The sequence below is a fragment of the Stegostoma tigrinum genome, chromosome 28 (genome assembly GCF_030684315.1).
Source record: "Stegostoma tigrinum isolate sSteTig4 chromosome 28, sSteTig4.hap1, whole genome shotgun sequence".
Classification (NCBI taxonomy): Eukaryota; Metazoa; Chordata; class Chondrichthyes; order Orectolobiformes; family Stegostomatidae; genus Stegostoma; species Stegostoma tigrinum.
Genome location: NC_081381.1, coordinates 22,246,706 through 22,265,776, shown reverse-complemented (window position 1 = coordinate 22,265,776; position 19,071 = coordinate 22,246,706). Strand labels below are relative to the sequence as shown.

The 19,071-nt window shown below is 41.6% G+C and overlaps 1 protein-coding gene across 3 annotated transcripts in view; it reads left to right on the top strand.

The window, feature by feature from the left end:
• Positions 1 to 19,071, top strand: part of LOC125466575 (multiple epidermal growth factor-like domains protein 6) — a 433,777-nt gene that overhangs the window by 42,503 nt on the left and 372,203 nt on the right. For all 3 annotated transcript variants that reach the window (XM_048561224.2, XM_059638102.1, XM_048561225.2), the window contains one exon: positions 18,209 to 18,313. In XM_048561224.2, the coding sequence (XP_048417181.1) occupies positions 18,209 to 18,313 (105 nt within the window). The remainder of the gene's footprint in view (positions 1 to 18,208; positions 18,314 to 19,071) is intronic.

Here is a 19,071-nt window from a genome sequence, read left to right as displayed (position 1 = left end):
ATTGTTGATGTGAATTTGCCTGTGGCAAGGTACCTAGTTCATTGGATCACAGATGAGGAAATTATTTGATGCATGCCTTTGATATGTTGATCTGTACTTCCAGTGGGGTTGGCTGCCTTGCTATGAATCTCTGTGCCTCAATGGGCTAAGTACATCTGACTGCAAAGCAAGAATCTTTTATTGTCCCAGGTATCTCTCACCATGTGTTAGGTAACTCTCACTGCAGACCAGATACCCTTTACTGTGGTAAAAGCACAAAGTGTTATAACTTGTGAAATGTGAAAATTGGCTCCTTCCTTTTAAATCTCTCTCAGTCAATCACAACAAATTTTTTTTTGTGCTCATCTGTCATATGTTCTTTTGGTCTAGTTAATTGTGCTTTAATTGAAGGAGCCAATTTGCAAGGGTTTTCTTGAGTAAAAGAATGAGTAATTTTATTACCAACTAAACCGGAAAAAAAAAATCTTGATATCTAACCCAGATCCAAACATAGCTGATAAGTTTAAACAGAAGTGCAGAGTGAGTCTAGCACTGACGGGCAGGTAAAGGTTTTTCACTTTAGAGTCCATGAGTTGTGAGAATGACCTGAGTTCCCTCTATTTATCTTTTGCCTTTCACCTCCCGATATGTGAATTTATCATGTTAGTGTAAATTAAACAAAAGATGTGGGGCTGAATGTGACCAAAAGTCAGCCGGGTGTCAATTTTGCAGAATTTTCGTGGAGCATTTCTCTCTGTAAACTCTAGTGAGTTATTTCATGCAATCTATGTTGCCTACCTCATTGTGAACACACCATGCTTCTACGGTGCTGCTCTCATACTATTGTGTGTTCACCAGCAGCAAAAGTACTGGCTATTGTTGAGATCTCCTAGCCTTCATGCTCTCAGCCCCGTACTTAAAGCCTAGCCAGGTACCATGTCAATCGTGCCAGCTCCACATACACATACTGGGAGAGAAATGGTACATATGCAGCACAGGTGACTCTTCACTGGAAAAAGTATCTCACATTATTAATGTATTGTTATTTTATATCATCACCTGTCTAACCGATTATTATTGTAACTGCAGCTACAAGGATGAAGCTACACAGGCTAACTGTCCTGAACACCATAACATGTTAGAACCTTAACTAAGAACCTTACTCTTTTCCTAACACTCAGAGTAGAATAGCGTTGTGCAGTGTGTGAACATCGCGTATCAGAAAGCTTTCAAGCAGTTAAAAATGTTAACTTTATTGAACAACATTGACAATGAATGAAAAAACAAACCAGAGCTTCTTCCTCTTCTAGACATAAATAGGCTGCTTGCTTTTCATTGCCAATGAATGATCATTTCACCCAACTCCGATCTAATGGAATTGTGTGTCAATTAAGTCCTGTTTAACTTTTTGCCCCTGACACCATGCTGAAGGTTCCTCCCTGATCAATGTCCTCACCTTCCTCCTCGGAAGATTGCTGTTGCGCTCCCAGCTCTTCAGTGTCAGTCCAGGCAGCACGGTGGTTAGCATTGCTGCCTCAGCGCCAGGCACAGTGCTTCAATTCTACCCTTAATTGACTGGTGTTTGCACATTCTTACTGTGTCTGCATTGGTTTCCTCTGGGAGCGTCAGTTTCCTCCCACAGTCCCAAGGTATGCAGGTTAGTGGATTGGTCATACTAAATTGCCAGGGATGTACAGGCTATGTAGGTTAGACAGAGGAAATGAGGGTCATGGAGATAGGGTAGGAGATGAGTCTGGGTTGGGTGCTCTTTGGCATGCCAGTGTGGACTTGATGAACCAAATGGCCTGCTTCCATGGGTTCTATGATATCTACACATTGCGTTCTTGTTTCGTGTAGGGCCCTGTGTGCAAAGGTTGTACGGTACACTCTGTCTGGTCTGTACTGCACAGACCCCTCAGACTGATTCAAGCATTGGTAATTTATCTTCAGGAGACCTATCATCTGGTTCCATATTGGCTCTGATGGAAGAATAGGCTGCATTCGATTTCTGTTTGACCTTGGTCAGGAGTTTGCTTAACAGAGTCATCAGCTGTGACTGCAGGAGCAGCCTTAGTTTCCTTGTAATCATTTTCGTTAGGCAGCAGCCCTTGGAACAAAGCAGGAGCATGAGAGTTCTTAAAGATATAGACATCATGGCAGTTTGCAAGGTACCTGGTGCATACTTCTAAAATGTGGAATGCATGATCGCAGATGCCTTGGACATTGATGGAATGGAATCCTTTTCTGTTGATGAAGTCTTCTGCATTATGATAGAGCTCCCTCAATGCAATGCGTGTGCAGTCTATAGTGTTGTGCACCTGGGGGAGCCTGGCTATGTTGGCAAAGCCCAGTACCTGGACTGCAGCATTGATCTTGTCACAGGGATACAAAATGGAGTGGCCTGATCTAGCACAAATTATGCTGGCAGAAGCTTCAGCACACTTGTAGATTGAGGATCAAGAGACCCCACACAATGGATACTTAGAAGCAGCCAGTTACATATAAGTTAGCACAGTAGTACCTTGACTGTGAGATAACAAAGTGTGGAGCTGGATGAACACAGCAAGCCAAGCAGCATCTTAGGAGCACAAAAGCTGACGTTTCGGGCCTCGACCCTTCATCAGAGAAAAAGCCTACCTTGACTGCCACTGGAATGGGATAGCCACCTGATCCCTTAAGGTCATAAATCCCACTCCAGCAGATGGCATTGTTCTGTGGCAGTGGGCCAGGACGTCTCAGTTAGCAGTGATTCTCAGTCACTCATCTGGAGCAGAAATGACATTGAGGACAACAGCCTCCTATTGCCTCCTATACATCCTGAGGAGACCTTCAGCAGTGGCAGGTTTTTTAATCTGAAAGCTTTTGAGCAGCACCTGTGGGCTGTTGCTGTTCCTAAGTTTGGTGGCCTGATTGTTCCTCCTCAGTTTCTCCGTGCCTTTGTTATACCCCAGCCACGCAGACAATAACCCCCTGCCATGGAATGTTCATTCCAAATGGGTTCTCAGGTTTCCCTATAACTGATCAGCTGGGCCATATTTGGATTATTTGTAGGGAATGTTTGATACTCGTCCTTCACAACTGATCACTGCATCACTAAAGACTCAGGAAAGATTGATGAAAATAGCTGTCAAGGTTTCATACATGAGTAGAATGTTGTTACACCTCATGAGCGAATGTGGTGATGCATAGAACATAGAACAGTACAGTACAGCACAGTACAGGCCCTTCAGCCCACAATGTTGTGCCGACCTATTATCCTACTCTAAGATCAAAACTAACCTGCATACCCTTCATTTTACTACCATCCATGTGCCTCGCCAAGAGTTGCTTAAATGTCCCGAATGTATCCGACTCCACTACTACTGCCGGCAGCGCATTCCACACGCGCCACACTGTGTAAAGAACCTACCTCTGACGTCTCCCCTATACCTTCCTCCAATCACCTTAAAATTATGCTCCATTCAACCCATAACTGTGACTTCAGTGCACTGCAGAATTTTATGCCTCATCAATCCCATTCTGTCCCTGATATTTTTCAGTGACCACTGAATAATCCACTGAAGATGCCAGCGATTAGGACTCCTCACCAGATCTTGGCGGCTGTGTCCACTTTCTGTCCTTTTCTTCTCCTTTCTTCTTTTCTCGCTTTTCTCTTTCTTTCTTTTAGTCCTTTAGGCTTTAGAATTCCATTGTGGAGGCGGTGATGGCAGCAGCTGGGGAACTTTTGATGGTCGTTCGCAAGGCAGTTGGTCGCTTTTGGCAGCATCATAGCTTCATCAAAGACCGGAGCAGTGCCGGAGCGGGACTCTGCAGCGAACTGGCAATGGAGCATAGCAACAGCTGGGGCCTAGCTCGAGCCCTGATGGTGGTAGCGGTGGTCAGCGAGAAGGCACAGTCACTTGCGAAGGATGAAGGCAGAGGTGGTCAGCAGTGAGGTGGCAGTCGGGGCCGAGGCCTTGTGAGTGGCTGTGAGGCCTGGTGTGCCCAACAGAGGTCAGCAGCGGCAGTCTGTGACTGGTGAACACAGACAGGCCTTAGCTCTGTGCAGGGGAGCGTCTGCAGGCCATGGGTTAAGAAAGGACTTTACTGTTTGAGTTTTTAAACATTATTTCTTCATTTTTCCATTTTTATACAAAGACTGGAGTGCTGAACTTTTTAACTTACATCTTTATTTTTCTACTTTTGTAACTAAGATTTTGTATCTAGGTATTTTGTATCTAAGTTGGCACTATGTGTGACAACATTGTACAGGTAGTTCTCCTGTAACGAAATAGTTGCAATCTTGTGTGACTTCATGTTGTAGAAAATGCTATACTGTTCAGCAGAAAGTTCTCATTATCCAAATAGCATCCACTATTAATCAATTGTGTTACAGCCAATTGATGTTAACAACACATGCGTTACCTGTACAATTTTCACTATACTCTTGCACCCTGTACTTGAATACACATGACGATAAAACCTAAATCTGGATCTCTGAATCTGACGCAGCAAAACTGTATGCTAGCTTCAATCTGCTCCATTGCTGCAGATTCTCATTCTAACCATACTCCAGTTCTAACACATTACGTCAATGATCAACAAAATGTTATTCCCAATTTAATCCATTCTATCACTGACCAAGTAAGGCCATATTTTGGTGCTAGCCCTTTCTATCATTAACCCAAGTAATCTTTGATCTGAAACTGACCATTCTAAGACATTTGAGGCTGTGTTCTATTTCTCAGTACTGACACATGCTGTTAGGGAACATAACTTTTCATTCAAAAAAACTTCAAAATCGCAGAAGAATGTCACTGCAGGACAGAAGTCCTCCTCACATTCCAGGCTTTGTGCCTTTTTGACTCGCATTCACCAGAATTTATCACAATGCTGCAGTGAGAACAATAGTAAATGTTACTTTATTAGTCAGAAAAGCAACTTGTGACTGTCTATTATTCGTTGACATTGTAGCAGAAGGAGTTTGTAGGAACATGCCTTAGAAGGGTCTCAGGACACAAAGTGTGGACGTGTGACATTTCAAACATCACTGAGACTCCTTTCTGTGCACTTCAATGTCCTTAGCAGGTGTTTCTTGTCACTCCATATCCAGGAAACTCATTCCCTGAACATTTCTATCACTAAGATTGCAGAATGGATTTAAACAAATGCTTGAAAACCAAAGCAAATTCTTTAGTTTGCAGCTGTCTTTGCGCGTATGTTAAGTATTGTACTTAGTGCTGAAGTGTCAAAATCAAAGTGAACCCATGATGGAGAAACAGCAAATTCCTTTCATTCTTCTCAAACTGTAAGCCTGGAAAGGATAGATTTATCCAAGTCTTACACATTGCTAAGATGGGGGATACACATGCAGTGTGTTGAATGGTGCCTTAGTGAAGACCAGGAGCAAGATGCTGGGTTTCCTTCTTAGCACCTCAACAACCTTAGTTCTAAGTCTAAATGCTGTGCAACGCGCAAACCAAGATCATCCCTGGCCTCCATGTGGAGCCAAGCCTAAATTGATTATTGTATTGTCCTTAGGCTAGGGCAGTGGCTTACACCTTTCTGTTTTGGTTGATAAGAACACATATACTTGCAGATTATGAAAATAGGAAAAGATGGAAGGTTTGGACCTCTCCTGGGTTGTCAGGAGTTTACCTGTAGAGACTTTTGGGAGCTGAAAGCCAAAAGAACTGAGGATGGCCTGCTGTTTGCAAAAACGACTCTAACTTTGCAAATAAAACTTTTAAAAGAGAAACAAGAAAATTGTCAAGACCTACCAAGGAACAAAGTCAATACCAGATCCTTTTGGGTAGGGACTCAGATTGGTCAATGTTTTAAACTTTAACTTCATTTGCTGACAGAGGAGCATGTGCAGTATGCTCTAGGGAAATATTTGCAAGAGCACAAGTGAATGAGATTTGAAAAATGTTCCTGTGTGTCTTTTTCGTCAGAAAAATGTCTGCAGTTCTTTGGTTTGATGACACTTTTACTTATATTTTTGACTATCATTTGAATGCACAGTCTTAATCATTAAAGATCAGGCATCAGTTCTGATAAAGGGATACTGGATTTGAAATGTTTGTTCCATTCTTCTCTGAAAAAATGCTACCAGACCTGCCTATGTTTCTCCAACACTTAGTGTTTTTATTTAAATTATTTTTGAGTTTATTGAAAGAGCCTGATGATGAAGTAAGACATTTACACAGCCCATGGAGTAGAGCGGACTTGATTTCAGTGCATTTCTGTCAGAGTTTTACATTGTTAAGGAACTCTAGATGATATTGAGAAAATCTATGGAACTCCAACCATCTCTCTCTCCACCCCCTACCACTGCACATGTATGTGAAAGCAAATAAAACTATTGCACAAATGATTACTTTTCTTTAAATAAAAGAACAAGACATTTTGGAAAAATGCAAAATTTGTACAGGTTTTAAATGACCTGAAGTTTGCACAGAATGCTCAGGAAACCTTGGTCTCCAAGGTATCCTAGCCAAAAACCACTTGTCTGATGTAACCATATAAACTACACAGAATTCCTTTCCCAGATCACCATGTGACAGCCCCTACTGGAGAGAACATGGATGGCAAGAGGAGTTCTGTACTCTCATAGCAACTGTAACAAACAGATTCTGGTACTGGTGAGTCCCTTAAAATTTGTTTAAATAGGGCAAATTATGAAATTAGTGACTTGCAGACCATTGAGTGCTGAGATTGAGGTGCAAAGGGGTGTCCTGCGTAGCACTGCTGTGGAAGTCAGGACCTTTGGGAGAAGGTACACGGAAGAAAAGCACAATAAAACTGGCACGATAAGAAAACAAATTAAATGAATTGAGACACGGTTCTTGTTAAAGTATTCTTAAATAAGCAACAAAAACTGGTAATTGTCTAATGCTGGTATAGTCTAGATCTCTGAGGTCGTTAAAATCATACACCGTGCCATATTACATTAGGCCCAATGCAATAAATCTGTCCAGGTCTATTGACCCCAAGGGTACAATTCATTAAACTAGCTATAAATCCAATTGACTAGAGTCACATACCTCAAAATGCAACATACCACACCCTGCCCCAGCCCTGCTGAGTGACAGCATCTGACAATAAAGGTACCTCTGTTCCTGCATAGATTGCACTCCATGTGACCACTTATGACATTCTGTGCTGTGGCCAAGTAAGTGGGGAAAATAAATTTTAAATGGTAGATTAATCCAAATCGTGTATAAGGGGAAATCAAGGAAATTCTTCGAACTGTAGTCTCTTGCCCAGACCTTACCAGCTGCTCTATCTGACATCTTGTTGGCAGTGAGGGACTCTCTAAACTAGCTTTCTCCAGTCTCCTTAGGTAAATTCCTTACCATGCCGCCCAGGTTTTCTGATGACCATCAGTAATACAAACCAAACTAGTCTGAGGTCAGTGCTCCGCATTCCTGAACCATATAGCCTGGGGTATGTTAAGGAGCACACTGATCTTCGCAGTGATATCGCCTGTGCCAGCTGCAGCCCTGTTGGTAGAACTAACACATGAAGATCAAGGGTTCATATTCTCCTTAGAGCCTTGAGCAGGTAATTCAGCTGACTCAGTGCACTGCTGACGGTGTGCTGGAATTTTGAAAAAAATCATCGTTTGGTGAAATATTAAGTCAAGGCTCATCTATTCTCTTAGCTGGGTGTAAGTGATCCCATGTCATTATTTTGATGAAAAGCAGTAGTGTCTTTCTAAGTGTACCCAGTGAGAAACCTGCCTCACTGTTTATCAAAAGCATAAAAGCTGTAGTGAGATGCTGCCGAAGTCAGGATAGCTGGACTTCTTGTCCAATTCCACCACAAGTCCCACTGTAGCTTCTGTTGTTCACACCCCAATGAGGTTCTGCATAAAATATCTCTCTCTTTCTCAGGCATTGTTGAAAGAAAGTCACCACATCCATTAAAAAATGGAGAAACAAATCTGACCATCTTCATGTGAGCACAAACTGTATGGTCCTATAATTCACTGAGCTCACAACCTTTCATAAAATAAACTGCTGATAATATTTTATGACATGACAAAGTGTGATCAAGGAGGTTCAAAATGAGTTCAAAATGTTTCACATTCAGTTAAGCTGACCCTGAAGGAATCAACTGTTATCAATCTGTTGGATGGTTGCAAGACTTTACAATTCCTTGCCACGAAGAACTATGGGGGCAGAGACCTTATGTCAGTTTAAGACTGAGCTAGATAGACAGATAAATTCCTCAGCAGTAGGAGAATCAAAGCTTACAAGGAAAGGACAGGAAAGTGGATGTGAGGAATGTTGGCTCAGTCATGATGCTATTGAATGGTGCAGAAGGCTCAAGGGGAGAGTGGTCTGTTCTTGCTCCTGTTTCTTCTGTTTTGATGGTCTTATAGCCAAAAGCCACAATTGAACAGGAAGCTGGAAACTCCTCCAACGAATCTGTAAAATGCAGAATCTCCAAGTACACTTCTCAACTGCCAGAGTTATCATTACTGGAATTTTCTAACAACTGCAACATTTCACTGTGTCTACTCCACATGGTCAAATCAAAGACAGATTGGCATATATTTTCAACTTTGTTTCTCCTTCTCATTTCTAATCTGTAATTATGTGTTGCATTTTATTTTTCCTCATGTTTTAGTCGCTAATAAACTTTCAAGTGTATCAGAAAAAGCCTGATTAAATTAGCTCCTTTTAAAACATAAATGTTTTGGAATTAGGAAAGATATACATCCACAAGGGAAGGGATTTTTTGTATTTGGTTAATCTTACTGTGACTTAGACTTGAATGAAGAATGGAAGCCAGTTCCTCCCTCCTCACCATCATGACAAACTGAGGAACCTCTTTTGGAAAATAGTTTCACAAACTTCAATCCAAAACATTCTCATTCAGAGTTAAGAGTGATATTGCAATTGAGCTGAAGCTCGGAGAGCTAACTGTGTCCCTTTAGGCTGTTAAAGTTTTGCTTTTTTCTCCTCGGGGACTTCAGTGGTGGTTGTATACATAGACCTCAGATGCTAATTGCTGCTTCTTAAACCACATTGCAATGACCTTTAATGCACATAGGGTACTGATACGCAGTAGTTGGCTCCAGAGTTGTAGTTGCTGGTGTTTGTTTGTGTTTGCTCGTTGTGTGATTGCTATGATTACTATTTTATTCAGGCCAGATCAACCAAAGAGACGAAATTGAAATTTGTACATTTTACTATCATTCTTTCCTGTTTGTCTTGTTTAGTGCAGGAAATGTTTGTTTGGATTCTGCTAACGTGTCTTTCAGTTTTGATAGGTCGCAGTTCCTCTGGCAGGCAAAGGGCAAGGAAAGAAGAGGCACAGTTAGGAGTAGAGTGGAAGAAAAGTTCTGTAGTGATGAGTTACATCCAGATAAAGCATGAGATACATGATCACTTGTTTAAAATAAGAGCTGATCTGTGAGCTTTGGTTTAGAGGTGGTTTGTAGTACAAGCAGTTACATTGAGTTTCAGTGGCTGTGGGGGTAATAGCTCTTTAGTGCTGGCAGTGCTGTTGTGAAGAGCAGAGAGAAAATCTGAAAATAATACTGGAAATGCTTAGCCAGTCAGGCAGCAGCCAGTGAAGGAAGAAAAACAGAGGAGTTAACATTTCAGCTCTGGGCATTTTGTCGAAAGATTTTGATAAATTGCTAAATTGTTTGCTTTCTTCACATTAACTAACCAATTCGGCATTTCCAATTTATTTTGTTTTTGTTTCAGGTGTACAACATTTGCACAATTTTGCTCCTTGAAGAGCAGGAAAACAGATTGCTAACCCATATAAAATATTTTTGTGGAGACACATTCTGATGTGGTAATTGAGCTCTACTGGTACCCCCTTATGTTATGGGCCCTCTGAGACTCTGGCATGTGCAGCTACAATAAACAAAGGAACAGGAGATGTCTGTTCAGATCCTTTAACCTAAACCACTATTCAATTAATTTCTTGTTGATGTTTATTTGTCTGTATTTACCCAGCTTTGGTCCATATCCCTGGATGCCCTCACTCAACAAAGTGCTATCCATTCCAGTCTTGAAAGCTTCAATTGTCCCAGCATTCACTCCTTTTTGGAGGAAAGAATTTTGGATTACCTTTGTATGAAGATGCTTCACGATTTTGCTCCAGAATGGAATAGCTCTGATTTTATGTTTATTTTCACATGTTCTATCCTTTTCCAGAGGATATTGTTTCTGCGTACGTCCCCTGTGGAATTCTGTCAACATTTCAAACCCTTTGGTTTTCCATACACAAATATAGAGGGGAGTCTAATTTACTTTATAATTTATTTAAATCTTAAGTGCTGTTTGGTTGTGTGCATGTGTTACATACTTGTGTGCAGGTTTTGATGGAACTGTTTGTACTTTGTGTGACTGGGCATGTGCGTGTATTTGCAGGTCTGCAGATGTGTTTGTACATGTGTTGCATTTATTTGTATGATTGTGTGTCTATTTAGGTGTGTGGTTATGTCCCACCGTTGTACAAGTGTATGATAAACCTAGACAATATGCTTGTCCAGTTGCAAAATGCAAGGCAAACAGGCAGCCTCAATATTTACTATAAAGGTTGATTTATTTCTACTTTGGAGGCTCAGTTGCCAATATCTGCTTCAGATTCAATACTCGTCAATATAACTGCCGTTTCTTTCAGGAATGTGCCTTGTGTGTTGAAATGCCTTTGAAGTCTCCAATTCTCTGCAGCAGGGTAATGATTGATTGTGAGAATCTTGCTACTTTTCTACTCAATCCTACTTTTGAGAGGATTGAGCAGCTGCCCAGTTATTGGACTAACTTTCCAATTCTGTGCTACCAGAATGGACCTTATCTACTTGAAGCTCAAGGTGGTAAAAATTTCTGCTGGTGTTAGAGAGCAGGCTAAAAATCTCAATGAAAGTTTAACAAATTGAAATTAGTACAGACTAAAACAAAAATGCTACAAATCACAGCTGGACAGGCAGCATCCATGGATAGAGAGCAAGCTAATGTTTTGAGTCTAGATGACCCTTCATTATTGCATGTACCTCTGCAGAAAAGTATTTGATGGGACAGCACAGGATAAGCTTAAGTCCGTACCTGACCTATTCTGGGAAAGTTTGATGGGTCACTTTAATGGAAGCTTTAGTACGTGTTTAACTCACATGTGTCTTGGGAATGATTGTTGAACAGTAATGCTACACAGGTCCAGAGGTATAGTTACATCTCTGAATTTTTTAAACCAACTGCAATTCAAAGTAATAGATAATAAAATGTGAGGCTGGATGAACACAGCAGGCCAAGCAGCATCTCAGGAGCACAAAAGCTGACGTTTCGGGCCTAGACCCTTCATCAGAGAGGGGGATGGGGTGAGGGTTCATTCAAAGTGGAGTTTAGTTTCTGTTCTGTTGTAGAAACACTGTCTTAGTCATCTTGTTTTTAGCACCAAGTGCTATATTCCAACTCTTTCTTTAAATCATTTAATGCTTTACTCAATGAGCCCGATGGCTTTCTGTGGTAGCAAATTCCACAGGGTTCGCCACTCTCTGGGTGAAGAAATTTCTCTTCTTAGTCCTAAATTGTTTAGTTCATTTTTTTTGTTTGTGACCTTTGGCTCTGGACTGACTCTGAAGCCGAAGATTTGCAGTAGCTTTTGACAGTGTACAGTTTCAGTCTGCTTTGTGTAGCTATTTCAATGGAAATTGTATGCTTTTTTGGAAACCAAGTCTCTAGAAACTGTGCCAAACGCAGTTAAGGGATTGACATTGTCATATGGATACAGAGAAGGTCAGTGGCTAAAAATAGCCAAAGTTGCACCAAATGATTTATTGCCGGTGATTTAATTGGATGAATGTGGCAAGGGCAAGTGGATTCTGAAGTAAGAAAAATATGAGCTGTCTTTGATATGATGAAAGATGTTTTGGCCAGAGCAGGTTGGACTGTAATTGGAAACATCACAGTTTTGAAATTATTCATATTTTCCTAAAATGGCTAGTAGCTAGAAAGCTGGTAAGACTGAAAATGTCATCTAATCTCCTGTTTTCAACCTCCAACATGAAGGTGACCAGTCTGGCTTTCTGTCTTGTTCAGCCAAGCCTGTAAGTACACCAGTTCTGCACATTCAGCATATGAAAAGGCCATTTGCCCCACTACGCCCTGCCAGGACTTTGGCAGAACTCGCAACATAGTCCCATTCCACACTTCTTTCCCTAGACCCCTTGAGAGATAACCTTGTTTGTATTTGTTCATGAAGTGTAGGTGTCACTGACAAGGCCAACATTACATCCAATTCTCTTTCCATTGCACCATCATCTCCTCCTATTTATATGCCCAGTTTACATTTTAAAAATAATTCATGAATGTAGAAGCAGGAGTAGGCTATCCAACCCCGCAAATGTACTCTGCCATTCCAGATCATGACTGATCATCTTCATCGACACCACATTCCAACACTATCCCCATATCCCTTAAAGACATTAGTAACACCAAACCTATCAATTTCTGCCTTGAACTAGCCTAATTACTGAGCTTCCACAGCACTTGGAGTAGACAATTCCAAATATTCACTACACTGAGTGAGGACGTTCATTCTCATCACAGTCTTTACTAGCTTGCCTTTATAGAGTCAGACCCTTTGGTCTAAATCATCCATGCCACCAGATACCCTAAATTAATCTAGTCCCAGTTTAATTCTGAAAGTGTTTACTTCTGCAACTCCTCTATCTATTCCTTTGAGTTTCCAGTGTTCTACACAACTAAAGTAACATTTCTTGGCTGCTGAAATCAAATTATCTTGCAATTGAGATAACAAGGTGTGGTGCTGGAGGAACACAGCAGGTCAGGTGGCATCAGAGGAGCAGGAAAGCTGACATTTTGGGGCCGGGACCCTTCTTCAGAAAAGTGGACTAATGTACCATTTCACTTCCTATTTGCTTGTTGATTGAGTCACCTTTCATCACCATTTCAGTCAATGCATTCCAGATCATACCTGAAATATCTCCACAGAGGCTGTTATCCTGTCACCAAGTCACCCTTTATTGACATGTGCATAGTACTTGACACTGATCCAGCTCCCTCAGAGCCAGGTCTCAGAGTGAACAGGATCTTTGAGACTCCTGTTTCTATCTGTCAGCCAGGGCTCCTTGATTGGGGTTGTTAACCTGGCCCAGTCAGCAAACTCATATTCTATGAGGTCCACCTTGTTGACCTTGTTATAATCACTATATCCCTCTCCATCTAAGTCTGGGAGCGGACCTTTTCTTTCTTGTAGCGTATCCTGCACTGTTTTTACATCAGGTCCAGTTCCTCTGACCCAGCCTCAGGTAACAGCATGTGTACCATACCATAGGCTGCCTCTTGCACCTGCAGCATCTTGGAAGAAACTCATCCTCTCCTTCAGGTGATAAAAGTGCTGTGTCCATCTCAGACTCCGTTTTTTCTTTGACGTTAAACAGAGTGGGAGAACCCACGGGTTCCAACAGCCTTTGCAGCTCTTCTGAGGCACCAGCTATGTTTTGATCCAGCCCCATTTGTGAGTTTACAACTTTCATGAAGTCCACCTGCTTATTCAGGACCGTTCTCCTACCTGAACTTTGTACATTAAGGGACCTGACCTCACATCGACCATGCTTGTTACCCATGTAGGGCCATTCCCGTGGTTCCTACAACAAACTTTGTCCCATGAAGTAAACTGGCCCTCTCGCTGAGAGGAGTTTTGTATCCGGTATTGGTGTTCCTGATTCTTTTTCACCCTTCTCCACCCCAAGCCTGGGAAGATCGGATTTAACTTGATGCGGAGTCTTCTCCCCATTTGCAACTCTGCTGGACCGGTCCCTGTAGTTGCATGAAGGGTGGTTGACAGTCAAATAGGAACTGGAATAGTTTGGTAAAAAGTGAAGCTGTAGGCTGTTTGTTGAAGCCTGCCTTCATAGTTTGGACTGCTCTTTCTGCCAGACCATTGGACAATGGATGGTATAGCTCCGTCCAGATATGCCGCATACCATTCGACTTTAGGAAATACTTGAATTCCCTACTGGTAAATGATGGCCGTTTGTCTGTGACCAATACTTCCGGGAGCCCCTGTATTGCAAAAGATGCTCACAGCTTTTCTATCACCGTCCTCGCATTTGACAAATGAACTCTATGCATGCCCGACCACTTTGAGAGGATGTTCACAATGACTGAGAACATTGAGCTCATGAAAGGACCTGCACAGTCAAGCTATAACTGAGTCCAGAGTTTCCCAGCCATTCCTACAAATGTGGGGAGCTGGTGGTGGCACTTTTTGTCCTTGTTGGCACACAGGGCACTGCCCCACAAATGTGGGTATGTCTACATATAATCCTGCCCACCAGGTATAACTTCTTGCCAACATCTTAATTTTGAACACCCCTGGAAGTCCCTGGTGGAGTTCAGCCAATACCTTTGATCAGGACAATCACTCTTGCTCCCCATAATAAAATGCCATCCTCTACGATGGCGTGGCCTCACTGGGTCCAGAAAGGTTTCAGCTCTGGTTGTCATGGCCCTTTTATTTCTCTCATCACCACCAGCTGTTTTAGTTTTGCCAGGACCAGATCTTTTTTGCATCCACACTCTCATATTGTCAGCAATGACCGGAAGTCTGTCTAGGCAGTTTAAAACCAGAACAGAACCTTTCAGTGGTGGCATCCCTGGTGGGGTTTCTGCCTCCGGGAAGTGGCTCAATGCATCTCCGTTTGCTACTCGGCCTCCTGGACGATGTTCCAGCTTGTAATTGTGTGCCTTAAAATGAGAGTCCATCGCTGAATTCAGCCTGAAGCTCTGGGCAGCACAACCTGTCCTCTTTGAGTAGCCCTAGCAGGGATTTGTGGTTTGTTACTAATACAAATTTATGTCCATAAAAGTATCGATGGAAATTACTCACAGCAAAGCTTCCTCCTCTATTTGCGCTCTATATCAGCCAATGTCCAGAAATCATATGTTATTTGGTGTTCCCCTCCACTGGGCCATGTGTGAGCCAACGCTACACCAGTACTGTACGGGGAGACATTGCATGTCAGCACTAGATCTCACTTGGGATCATTGTGTGCCAGCACCTTAGACAATGATAGCTTCTTTTTCACTTCCATAAAGGCTATCTGCGCCTAGGCTAGGAGACCATTTCCACTTTTTCTTGGTGGCAGATGTGAGGATCCCAGGGTGGGGGCCAGGTTACATATGACATTTCTGTAATAATTCACCAGTCCAAGTAAAAACCTAAGCTCTAGTACAGACATGGGAGCTGGGCACCTTTGATTGCCCTCACTTTATATTCCAATGGGTTTAAGTTGGTTTTGTCAACTCCGTAGCCCATGTAGGGTGCCTGGAACACACATTTTTCCCTTCTAAAGCATGCACCCTCTTTGGAGAAACATCTAAAGACTATATCCAAGTTCTGTAAATACTCTTTATTAGTCTTCTCTGATATTAGTTCATCATCTAGATAATCCAGACCTGGGGTAGACCTCGTAAAAAAAAAAATTCTCCATTGTCCCCTGGAAAATGCACAGGCTGTCTATGTAAACCCTTATGGGTAATAGTTGTGGCATATTTTTGGGAATCCTTATCTAACCACAATTGCAGGTATTTGCCAACTTCGTGAAGGACAAACCCCACACCAGTTTTCCATATAGGTCCTCTGTGTGAGGGATTGGGTATTTATCCAGCTGTGAGAAGCAGTTTACCATTTGTTTAAAATGCCCACAAAAGTGAACCAACCCATCAGGCTTCACAATTGGTATGACCGGTGCTGCCCATTCCACAAACTATACTGATTTGATGATTCCTTCGCTTTCCTGACTCCTCATTTTTGCCTCTACTTTTGCCTGTAAGGCTAATGGTACTGGGCAGGCCTTGCAGAATCATGCAGTTGCTGTAGTCCATGTAAGGTGCCTAGAACGCACAATTTTTTCCCTTCTAAAGCATGTGCCTGGTCCTGGTTATATCTGTCAGCCAGGGCTCACTGATGAGAACAGATTAACAGCCCTAGTCAGAGAACTTGTTTTCTATGAGGTCCACCTGGCTGATCTCGTTACAATCACTGCACCACCAACTTGATGTAGAAAAGATAATCACATCTCCTATCCCACCAAATCTGTGCCCTCTCCTTACCAACATTTCCATCAGTGTAGAATCTTTCTCCACTACATTCTTGTGGTGTTAAAATCAAAATTCACCCTGTTATTGCTACCAGTCAAATGTATGCTTCATCATGGACTTGAAACTTCTGAACCATCATCCTTAATTCTTCCATTTTACATTTTAGTCTGTTGGCTTTTGAACATTAGACTCAGTGTACTCAACTAGTATGTGAGAACAGATTTATGAAGAACTGCCAGCTGTCTCCATGTTAACATTATCTCTACGACTGTTAGGGAATGTATACTGTTACTGATGAGTTTGTTATTCCATTAGATAATAGGATCCAAAGGTATTTACTGGCTTTCACAGGAATTCTATTACTGTCAATAAATACACATATACAATGTCAACTATTTTAATGATAATTTCTCATATCCTGAATATAAGGTAGAATGAATTGCCAGAGAATTCGCTGCATCATGAGTTTTGAACTCAGTGGGATCAGCTGGCCCAAGACTTGTCAAATTCTGAAGAACTCATTAGAACACAACTCTCTCTTGCACCTCTCTTTCACTGTGGCGTTGTGAGAATCCACCATATGTTTCAACGTATTACCTCATTCAAGTAGCTGTACTGCATTTTTTTAACAAACATAACTCCATAAATTGTATTTTAACAAGGCTGAGCTAACAGTTTGATTGCGTTTTCTTATTAAATAAAATATTATCTGACTGGAATCCTCTTAACCGATCATAAATCTCATATTTTACTCGATAATGCTCCCATGAAGCACTTTGGGATGTTCTATTATGTTAAAAATGCGATATAAATATAAATTGTTGTTATTTCAAAACAAAGTTAGTAATTTTAAAAGAAGTCCCTTACAAGATATTCTTACCTCCTGCATTGCCTTTCACAACTCCTGCCAACGCAAACTTCTCAAAGTCAAAATAAAGGTTAAAAAAAGTGACCAATTTGAAGAAACACTCTCAGAAACTCTTCCCATTTCCTTCTGGTAATTAAGCAAATTTCAGAAGAATTAAGTTTAGCCATCACTGGGCTAATTACTAATTAATAAAGCCCTCTAACTCCCTCTTCTTTCGGGATGTCTCAACATTCTGTAAGGAGCTGCTCTATAATTTTAGTTCATCATCTTCTATTCTTTGTAACCTTGATAATGTCTTGAACATGTGGAGTTGAATCTTCACTCTCATGTTGCATGATAGGTTTTTTGCCATTGGCTCTGGTAGGGCCTTGACCTTTCTCACTTGAGACCTTTTACACTTGAGGGTCATAGTACATTTTGATCCTTCACCCAAGTTATTCAGTAAGTAACAATCTTATGAAAAAACTGAAATGGTAACTGCAATTTGTCTGATTTTGCGGTTGTGTTATTTACAATAAGCCATTGCAATATGCACAACTGAGGTACTGGCAAACAATTTTCAGCTTTGAATCTGAACTAAGAGAGGTATTGAAACGGGTGTTAATAGAAATAGGACAAGAAAGGAGACCAGTAGAACTCATGGTGGAGGTAAAAGGAGATGACAGAGTTGTCTCTCGGGTTTTGCGATTGCAATGTAGGGAAGCAGCAAGCTCAAATAACAAGGTTGGTTAGAAATATAGGGAAGCAAACTGAGGCAGGTGAAATCAGCATCACTGACTGAAGTTGGTAATGGGGCAGCATGGTGGTTCAGTGGTTAGCACTGCTGCCTCACAGTGCCAGGGGCCTGGGTTCAATCCCTTCTCACGTGACTGTGTGGAGTTTGCACATTCTCCCCGTGTCTGCGTGGGTTTCCCCTGGGTGCTCCGGTTTCCTCCCACAGTCCAAAGATGTGCAGACTAGGTGAATTGGCAATGCTAAATTGCCCGTGATGTTCAGGGATGTGTAGATTAGGTGGGTTACAGGGGATTGTGTCTCGGTGGGATGCTCGGACGGTCAGTGTGGACTTGTTGGGCCAAATGGAGGCACTGTAGGGATTCTTTGAATTTGTGACCCAAATGGAGAAATTGCTACAGGTCAATGATAAAAGAAAAGATAATTTACAGAAACCAGTCTGTTTTCATCAAGTTTATGCCAAGTGGGTGTTGTTCACATTTGCTTTTTTTTATTAATGGGAGGTCTCTCTCTCTCTCTCCCCCTCTCCCTCTCCCTCTTTCTGTCTGCCTTACAGCCATTTGTAGCTATGGTGTATGCTTTAATGGTGGCAAGTGTATTGAAGGAATGTCGCTGTTGTGCCACTGCTCACAGGGATTCCAAGGACCTCGTTGCCAATATGGTGAGTGGCCATTTAATATTCGTGTTTGTCTTCACATGTTAAATTTTGTAGGTTGTTTTTGTGTAAATTTTATTTTGATATGGCTTTGGGAATGAGGGTAAGGGAGAGAATTTACTGAAGAATGTACTTTAAAATTTTAAACTAGGTTGAAAATTATGGACCAGTGGATAGCTCTTTGCTAGCTGTAAGAGACAGATATTACATACAGTTAGCTGACTGTTTCAAGCAACTAAGTAATCATCATGTCTGGACTGTGAGCTATTAGTCATTGGAATGTTAAACTAGGAACAGAAGTCACCTGTTCAGCTCCTCTGGCCTGTTTCATAATTCAATTAGACTATGGTCAACCTGAATCTTAATTCCATTTATCTGTTTCAATTTTGTAAGCTGGAGCAAAATGTTTCCAGTCTTAGTATTGAAAATTTCGGGTGGCACCTCCCCCCCATCCCCTCCTCTCATCACTTTCTGTTGCTTCAAAAGCTCTTTGTGGGAGAAAGTTCCAGATTTCAATGCACCTTGGGACGTAAGTGAAGAACTGTTCCCTGACATTACCCCAAATGACAAAAATAGAATGCTAAGATTATGCTTCCATGCTTTAAACTGCCACTGCTGCTTTGTCTTTTGTACAAGTTACCACTTTCTTACTGGGTTAGGGAGAAGTGCGTTCATTTTCCCTTGGTTGTAGATATTTCAGGATGGAAATAAGATGAAATCCCAATAGTGTGAGAATGGAAGGGATTGAGGGTCAATATTATCCA